General features: G+C 40.5%; 1 protein-coding gene across 1 annotated transcript in view; it reads left to right on the top strand.

Moving 5' to 3' along the window:
• Window positions 1-7,284, top strand: part of trim66 (tripartite motif containing 66) — a 21,499-nt gene extending 14,215 nt beyond the window's left edge. Inside the window, exons 10-17 of the mRNA XM_037692746.1 lie at window positions 81-204; window positions 282-363; window positions 437-623; window positions 1,994-2,886; window positions 2,985-3,102; window positions 4,282-4,356; window positions 6,743-6,895; window positions 7,006-7,284. Of these exons, the coding sequence (XP_037548674.1) occupies window positions 81-204; window positions 282-363; window positions 437-623; window positions 1,994-2,886; window positions 2,985-3,102; window positions 4,282-4,356; window positions 6,743-6,895; window positions 7,006-7,242 (1,869 nt within the window). The 3' untranslated portion in view covers window positions 7,243-7,284. The remainder of the gene's footprint in view (window positions 1-80; window positions 205-281; window positions 364-436; window positions 624-1,993; window positions 2,887-2,984; window positions 3,103-4,281; window positions 4,357-6,742; window positions 6,896-7,005) is intronic.
• The last annotated feature ends 2,278 nt before the right edge of the window (window positions 7,285-9,562 follow it).

The raw sequence follows: 9,562 nt of genomic DNA, 5'->3' as shown, positions 1-9,562 counted from the left end.
TATATATATATATATATACAGTATATATGTATACATATAGATGTTTGTGACTTGTTTTAATGTTGTTGTTTTGTTCTCAGTTTGACAACGTGGATCCCAATCAAAGAAGATCCTCAGACGGCGTGCTGTGTGTTGTCAAGGAAACGGACAAGGCCCCATCCAGAGGACGCCTGTCACCTTCATTACCCTACAAACTAGAGCCAGGTGCTGCAAGTTTTAACAAACACTCAACGAAATGAATGCTACGTTTGTACCTTTTATTTATTTTTATTTGTTTTTAGATCAGCCAGTTGCTTTTGTGAACGAAGAGACGGATTTTGGAGCGAAGGAGAAACGCCGAACGTCAAGAAACGGCCTCAGCAGGTGAGTCAAACATCTGTCTATGCACACAGTTTAGAGAATACATTTTTTAATCATCTTCTTCTTCACTCTGAAGCAACGGAGAGGTTTTGAAGGACTTGGGCCGGCCGAGGGTTCCAGTTGTTTGTTTGGAGCGTCTCAAAATTCTCGTGTCGCAGCTTCCGCCACACGGACGAAGACAGAGCGACCCCCTGCCTGCCACCGAGACGGACAAGAGAGAACCCCCCACTCCCCAAAGAACCTGGCACTTTGGAACATCAGAGGTTTGTCCTTTTTCTTCTTATGCTGCACAGAACATTTTTTAGTCGTACCGTTAGTAAAATATCTCATGAACCACTTGACACATTTCAATAAAACTCTTAGAAAGTGATCACTGGATGTAAACTTAGAACAGATCAACTTTTGGTGTCGATCCAGTTTGAAATGACTCCCACAGCTAATTGATATTAACCAAAAGTCTCTATGACTCAGTTTCTTCTGCAGAGATGAAGCCAAGGTTCGATGTGGTAATAACTGAGAGTCATTAACACATTCTGAGTGTAATTTTTGTTTTGTTTTATTTAACCTTTATTTATACAGGTAGTCTCATTGAGTCGTGCAGACTCATTTTCAAGATCGACCTGCTTTAACCAGACAGAGAACAGACAATACACAGTAGTGCCTTGTTTACTGTGGGTAATCCGTACCCTGCGATAAGTGAAAAACCACGAAGTAGGAATATTAGTACAAGTAGTAAGTAGTAGTTTATTTTAGTATTTATATATTACGGTGTTTTAAACCGTTCCCACACTCTTGCAATATTCTAAACAATATTTCTAAACTCTAAACGCTCTAACAGAGACAGAATGTCGTTATTTCAGCTCCCTGCCTCCTCTGCTCTCACCACCTGCAAGCGCTTTGGCCACGCCCACTTCTCCGTTCTGCTCGGAGAACAGCTGATCAGCTGCAGCAGGAAGCTTCTTCTGCAATGTGGGCAGCTTAAAGGTGCTAAATTTAAACTAATTTATTTTAAATAAAAATGCCATGCCGATCGTGCGGCTCATCCATCAATGAGCCAGTTGTGAGTCATGTCCAGTCTTATTTTGAAAAACCGCGATAGAACGAGTCCACGGTAAACGAACCAGGAAGTAACGAGGGACTACTGTGCGACAACAATAAAAAGCAATTAAAATAAAAATAGTGTTATGAAAACACTGTTAATATTTGCAGAGTGGTTCTGTCGATGACAGTAACGACTGCGGCAACAGACGATGACTGCCCTCCAGAACCGGGTCCTGCAGACAGAACATTCAAAGTTCCACCTGGAACTGAACTGTTCCAGATTGTTGTAATGTCTAGAAATATTGTATGAGATTATGCACGATTTCATATTTCATCTTCGACACAAGATGATCTTAAAACTCTGACTTTAAAGGCGGACGATGGTGGCATCAAGGAATCCCTGGTTTTTAATTTTAAACGTTTGTTTTTATTCTTCTTCTTGCTCTACATTATATTATGATGCATTCAGGTGACGGCGTGCTGTTGCCTTTTTAAAAACGTTCCCACCCATACAATAAAACATTAAAAACTAAACTGAACACAAACACGTTCATAAAAATTGAATGACGTTCTTGTTGTCTTGTAAATTTAGGGAATATGTGGAAGACCTGGCACCAGGAGGACCACCCGCTCCCTCACGGCACCTTCCTACTCGGAACAACAATCCCACCTTCAGTCTTCCACATCCTCAAATAGCAGCGACTTTGACAGCCACAACAACAACAGGCGACTCAGTTCTCGCAAAGGACCCGTCCTGCTTCCCACGGACTCCAGCTATGTGCCAGAACATTACTCTGCACTCGATCTGGACTCTGATTCTGATCCGAGGTCTGTTTCAGAGGATCCGTTTGTTTCAATCGATCCTCAGCAAAACTCAGACGCGTCGCCAGATTCTGATCCGAACGCACAATCATCATCCGAGGCTGAATTTATTTGCGTGGCGGAGAGGAAACCAGCAGCTGTAGCAGAGATGAGGCTTTGCGGAGATTCAGATCCAAGCCTCGAGTACGAGGCCGACCCAGACTCGGATGCAGGAACGGACTCGGACGGGCGAGAGTTGGATGCGGACGCGGAGTCGGGGGATGTTGAAACAGAGTCTGACACTCAGCCTGATTATGACCCAACTTTTCAGGCTGAAACAGATTCTGACGCTGTGTCCGGTCAGCCTCCAGACTTTCAGGCCTCCGCGGAGTCTGAGCTGGACTTAGAATCAGAACTTGAGCAGACAACGGACGACCCCCAGCCGCTTCGCTCGGACCTGGAGGAGGAGTCTCCCATCGGTCCTGCTCAGAGGCCTCTTCTGATCGCGAACCCTGCTGCTCAGAGGCTGGCTGAGGGCATCCAGACCGAACAGGACGTGGACGAGATGGAGAGTGAGGACTTCTGTGCCGTGTGTCTGATAGGAGGCGAGCTGCTGTGCTGTGACTGCTGCCCCAAAGTCTTCCACCTGTCCTGCCATGTCCCGCCTCTCCTGAGCTTCCCCACGTAAGATTCCCATGATGCACCCTGACTTCTCTCACCGCCTCTTGAACATGAAACTTGAAGCCTAATGACCTGGTTTTGATTTATTTTTTCTCATCCAGAGGCGACTGGGTGTGCAGCCTGTGCAGAGATGTTGTACAGCCAGAGGTTGAATACAGCTGTGAGAACGAGAGAACATCTGGAGCTCACACTCATGGACTGTCAGCATGTGACCAGAGAGTGAGCTGTTCTTTTGTTTGCATCGATTTAAACAACAGTTACTAGTATTTATCGTCCACCACGGAAAGACGACGGTGCTCAATTGTGTTTTTGTCCGTTCGTCCCTTTGTTATAAAATTATCTCATGAACCACCGGACAGTTTTCAATGAACAAAACAAAAACTAACGTACGACTACAGCAGATAACATCTGGATTCAGTGTAATTGAAGATGGCTGTTAAAAAACACAAATGTGGCCACATCTGTCAATTTTACAGATAATGTCCTAAAGTTTGCAGTGGTAGTAACTGAGACTGAGCCGCTAAACTCTGCAAGAATTGTGTTAAATTTGTCAACTATTCAAATTCAACTGTGTCTGTCTGTTAGCAAAATATCTCATAATTCACTGGATGTATTTTGGTGGAACATCCAGGAAATAATCAGTGAATATGTTTTAACTTTTGGAGCCAACCCAAGATGGCCGCTGTTGGATAAAAATATCCTCTGTTCATCTTACTTGCTCAAAGAAGCGTCACTCAAGGGCACAGGGATTTTGAACTGGTTTTACTTGCAAGGACAGATTACCCCAACAGCTTACACACATGTACAGAAGTTACATCATGGAGTCCAGTCACGAGAATCTGCCCCGGGCAGCGTGCGAGAATTGTTTTTATAACATTATCAGCTCTCGGCTCACAGGCAGACACTGATGACCTCGGCCATCCAGCTGCACATGCAGGATCAAATCCTCATTCAGCCCTCTCTGAGAGAGAAAAGAGCTTTCTGGAAACTCAAACACATGGTTCATGGGCAGTTAACATTCTCAGCCATAGTAGTTAAAAAAACATCCATAAACCTTGACCAAAAATTCCCTGACAGCCACCGCAGCCAAACCATATCAGTAAATGTCAAAACGGATTTAACTCAATTAGTTTTATACACAATAAGCTAAAATTAGCTGTGCAGTAGCTGAAGGTCCACATCAGTACTCTGAGCGGGACATCTTGTGATAACACATCAGACTGTGCATTATGTTAATGTCAAGGTTTGACCAAAAAGGCTACAACTTCAACATTTCTCAGCATATAACGGTTCTAACCTACTGGTGGGCGATATGCATTCACTCAACAAATGTTCGGTTTTGAATTTGACTTGTCATTTTCTCTCCTCGTTGTTATCGTTTCCTTTTTTTGTGTGCAGAGATGTGAGCGGCTGACTCTTCTGATTCTCAGCAACATGCTGAGCGCTCCGTTCCACGAACCCGTCAGTCCGCTTGTGAGTCTTTGTGTTCTTACAGTCCAGCTCCGGTGATCGTTCTCACATCTACCGTTCATGTTTCAGCTTCCTGTCAGGCACAATGCGGTGCCCCGAGGAGTTCTCCTTTTGTTCCTTTGGCTGCTGTGTTTGTCAGGGTTCTGGGCTCCCCCGTGGAGGTTGAGTTTTAAACAGTTACTTTCATGTTCAGTTTTTAATTTTTCCTCATCAAAGCACAGTGTGTACATCCTTAGGGCCCCGGAACTGTCTTAAACACATTTTCATCTCTGTAAGATATTCACAAAGCTGAACTTTCAAAAGAATTGAATTGTTTCCACTTGTGTGTACATCAGCTCATTTTGGCAGTACTTTGGGTCAACCTTATTTTTGTTAATAGTTGTCGAGAACCTTAAAAGTTTTTTAAATCCCTGCAAAGAACAAATCCTGACCAGTTGATTGTTACATTTAAATTGAAATTCTAGTTCAGCGGTCTTCAATTAATTTCAGCAAGGTCAATCTAAAGAAATATTTCTGTCAATTCAGTTCCATTCAGTTTATACAAGTCACAACAGAAGTCATCTTAGGGCGAAGCGTCTAGAAAATATATTTAGTGACAATCCAGTTTTCTTTTCTCGTCAGATTGTTTTTTCAGCCATGGATCTCTTCGTGGGCTGGAAGGTTTGTAGAGAAAAACGACCGTATTTTCTGCCGTATACGTCACGCCGCTGTGTAAGTCGCATCAGTCCAAATACGTCTAATAAACTGGAAAAAAACATAAATATGTTGCTTCACCGTATAAGTCGCATCTATTATACGTCACCGCTGACGCTTCGCGTTTGTTACACGTCACCATAGACAACCCGGAGATGTGGGTTGGTGTTGTGACAAAAATCGATCAGACGGCGGCTGCGGGAGCGTGCACGGGAGGACTTTAACAAGAATTTAACAAGATTAACACTTAAAAACAATTATTTGTTTGCTCAACTTTATAGTAAAGGTGCGTCTCAGTTGAACTTTTACTTAATACAGTAATGCTCAGTCAGGTCATCTGGAGGGTTTATTTTTTATAGAGACGTTTCACCCTCTATCCGGAGTTTACCTGGAACTCCTCAGACTGATGAAGCCCTCCGGATAGAGGGTGAAACGTCTCTATAAAAAGGAAACTATCCATATGACCTGAATGAGCATTATTTAATTTGGTACCTGGATGATTGAGCATGAACTTTGTTGTTTTACTTAATGAATGCACTTCATTAGTCAAATCAGCTGCATTTCACCGGGGCGGGGAGGTGGAGCTGATTTGATGGTTGCTCCAGGCATGATCCTGGAGATGGATGAAGGTGGCAGACAATGGCAAGCCAATTGTGTTAATATCAACTTTTACCTATTAAATGACACAACGGCATGCCATATTACTCGAGCGCAATCTAGCGGCTGAAAATATTAGTGTTCAATATTTTCAAAGTCAGAATGAATTAACTATCTCAGCCAAAAGTTGGTTTATAAATATAGGAAAAATCCATAAAAATGTTGCTTCAGTGTATAAGTCACAGGGCATGTAAATTATGCAAAAAACTGTGACTTATAGGCCGGAAAATACAGTACGAGCCAAATGTAGCAATGTTCATAAATGCTAGAAAGCTGCACTGCCTTAAATTAATTATTATAGACGCTAAAAAAGATGCATCACCTAAAATAAATGACTGTAAATGCAAATGAAACTGCAAAACCTAAAATTTATTATTTTAAATACTAGAAAAGCTTTGCTGTGTCATAAACCTTCAAAAAGCTGCACCATGCAAAAATAATAACTCTCAAAGTATCCATTGAAAGTATATTTACAACACTTTACCCTTTAAAGACGGCGCAATTCAAGATGGCTGCCACATCTAATGGACCTTTTCAAACATGCAAATGGCTGACTCGGTAATTTATCTGGAGATTTTTGTTTAAAACTTTGATATTATTTGTCAAAGACAACTTTGTCTGTCTGTTGTTGTGATTATGTTTTGGAGTCATGCTTTAAGAAAGCCACGCTGACTAAATCAGCTTTGCAAACACAAAAAATAGCTACAAGTCGGTCAGTTTCACAGATTTGGAGCTAAAATTTTTGAGTGGTAGTAGCTGAGAGTCATCCCCCACATATTAATTATCACGAGATCTTTCTTTAAAGTTTTGAATTGTATTTCTTTAAAGAAGGCTAGTTTAATTTTTGCATAGTTTTTAATATTTCTGTAACTTGCAACGTTTTGTATTTTGATTAAAATGATGTTATATGGCTAATGGACACACATCCTGCAGGGATACACATTACAAGGCAGGAGGAGCTCGAGAAATTAATATCTTTAATAATGGAACTTTATTCAGAAAAATTAAAAATGTTAAATGTCTTTGCTTTGTCATGCAGGCACGCCATTACTACCAGATCATCAAGAGGCCGATGGATCTGTCTGTGATCAGAGCTAAGCTCAATAAGGGGAATTCCAGACATTACAGCTCAGCAGAGCAGTTCGTCTCTGATGTTTATCTCATGTTCTACAACTGCGCCAAGTTTAACTATGTAAGTACAAAGACAAAATAAGAGCATGCATGTTGGTTTCTGTATCATAATCTTGTATATTTTGAAAAGGTTGCAGCGATAGCTCAGTTTGTGTGTGACTCTGACCGCAGCCGGACTCTGAGGTGGCCCAAGCAGGCCGCAGCCTCGAAGTCTTCTTCACCTCAAAGCTGGCGGAAGTTTTCCCCGACAGAGTCTTCCCTGTGGCTGAGGTGGACTCGGACAGCGACGAGAACGACGAGGCCCACTGGGCGGCTGAGAGCGGATTCCCCTGGCCGGAGAGGAGGGAGCAGTGCCACAGGAAGAGGAAGAGGAGGCAGTCGCTCAAGTCGAGGAGGCATCACTTCTAACCAGAGGTGACGAGAACTAAACTTGATGCAAAGATGGTTTCTGAGCGGAATTAACCAGTTTGTTTTTTTAAATCCTTTTAAAGATGAAGTTGTATGGTTTTCAGAAATATTACAGTGCTGCCACCTGATGGCAGCTGAACATGTTGACACTTTAATGAACTTTATTCCTGCACATCAAAGGAGCAGAGACGTATGAACTAGTTTAGGCTGCTTTTAATCCATTTGGAAATGTACCTGTGGATGTCAGCTGAGGTGACGAAGCTGCTCCTGGAGTAGCTTCTCGTCTCGTATCACAGTTTGTCCACTTGTTTGTCTTGATGCACTGTTCCATGTACAGTATTCACATGTAGACCTAAAAGTCTTGCATGCTTTATTCTGTATGCTGTGTTATATAAAGAGGGTGATGTAATGGGGCGGCTTTTGCATCTATTTTAGGATGACTTTTTTTTTAGGGTGGTAGAGAAACAGTTAAAATTATATTGCTGGTAACTTTGGTCATTTTAATTTCAATAAAGGTTTTACGTATTACATACGTGTGCTAGGAAATCCATTCTATAACTCTAAATACTGGTAGTTCTTTTTTTAGTTTTGAGAGGATTGCACTTATCTTAAGTTCAATTTGCTTATCATTGGTGTTCCTGTAGTTTTTTTTTAACGCAACAGCAGAAATGTTATTTTGATCAGAGTAGATTAGAAGGCGAGGCACTTCAGGCGCTACAACCTCTGCTAGAGTTCAGTGGAGCAAATATATAAGATGCAGAAATTAATGTTCTTAAGAAACAATCATAAAGTCTGTGCACTTTGTATATAATGTGAGCTTTATTTGTGTTTCTGCAAGTTTTTGGACAATATTCTTCTCTAACTCAGGCTTAGTAACAGTGTATGATATTAATATTATCTTTTATTGTTATAAACATGTTTAGAACCATAATATAAAAAAGTTATTTTATAGGACCTAAAGCATTTCCTGCATAAAAATACTTTGCTTACTGCAGCCTGAAGTTTTAACCATTTCACAAACGAGCACTGAATGTACAGATGTTTAACGTCACATCTTTTGAAAACCGTAACATTTCTGTTTGTTTACAGGGAGACGATAAAACGTATTATTTTCTTCTTCTTCCCTCAATAAATGCACCTGCTGTCTTGGTAAAAGTTTGTGCGCATGCCATAATTTCCAAAACATTTAAAAACATTTAAATTATGTTTTTCACTACATGTTTTAGGATAATTTCAAGTTTAAAAACACTTTATCAACTTTAACAGTCTGTTTATTGTGAGTTCTTATATAAATGATTAACATTTACCTCATTTTTCAACTTTCAGTGTTTCTGATAAAACACATTCTGAGGAAAAATATTCTGGAGGTAAATAAATAAACTGATTGCAACACTAAACTGTTATTTCACAGATATATTGTTATCACTCTTTGGGTGCTGCTTGGCCTTTACCAGTTACCATAAAATCTGAACAAATCTGTATAAATTGGTGTAAATCTTAAAGTTGATCACAGCGGAGTTGGCACTAAAATACATTATTTAAAAAAAAGAAGTAAACTTTTGGTGTCGGAGTGGAAGCAGCAGCTGTATCCTGGAGCAGCACGTGAAGTATGTGCCACGAGTGACTGATGTTCTGTCTCCATGACAACAGCATCAAAGAGGCCTGAGGATTGAACAACGGCAGCAATGTGGATGTGGTCAACTGGTGATAAAGTTGAGTAACGAGCTCAGATGAAAACGTGCAGATCAGTTCTGTAATGGTTCACATTTAAACTGGACGTTCATTAGAGAATCCCAGTATGAAGAAGTGGACAGGACGCCACTTTGTTCTGATTTTTTGTAATTGTTTAGCTCCAACTTGATAGGCTGAGTATCACGAAACGTAAACTTCACCACAATGACCAAATAAATTGTAACAGAAAATGCTCCTAAATGATCCAGAAATGTTTAACATTTTTTTTAACAATATTGGATTTTATTTTTCATATATGAAACATAGAGAACATATATTCAAACAAACATTGAACACACCCACCCACAATTAACACTCAGGGTTTAAAAAATAAAGCTAGAGAAAAAACATACAAATGCATAAAATTAAATACGTGTATAAATATACAGATAAACAAGATAAAGTTTCAGTCATCCAATAATGCCTAAAGTATAAATAAATATTAGTTATATGAATTAATCTTATTGGGTGCTGCTCTTTTATTTTGTTCCATTCTTGAAAAACTGCATGAAGGTGTCCCATTGCCTTAAATGTGCTGGTCTTTCCTCTAACCATACATGTTAATTTCCCCAAAGCAATGCAGGAACCC

The sequence above is a fragment of the Nematolebias whitei genome, chromosome 2 (assembly GCF_014905685.2).
Source record: "Nematolebias whitei isolate Nwh7 chromosome 2, NemWhi1, whole genome shotgun sequence".
NCBI classification, from domain to species: Eukaryota; Metazoa; Chordata; class Actinopteri; order Cyprinodontiformes; family Rivulidae; genus Nematolebias; species Nematolebias whitei.
This window is presented reverse-complemented; position numbering and strand designations above follow the sequence as displayed.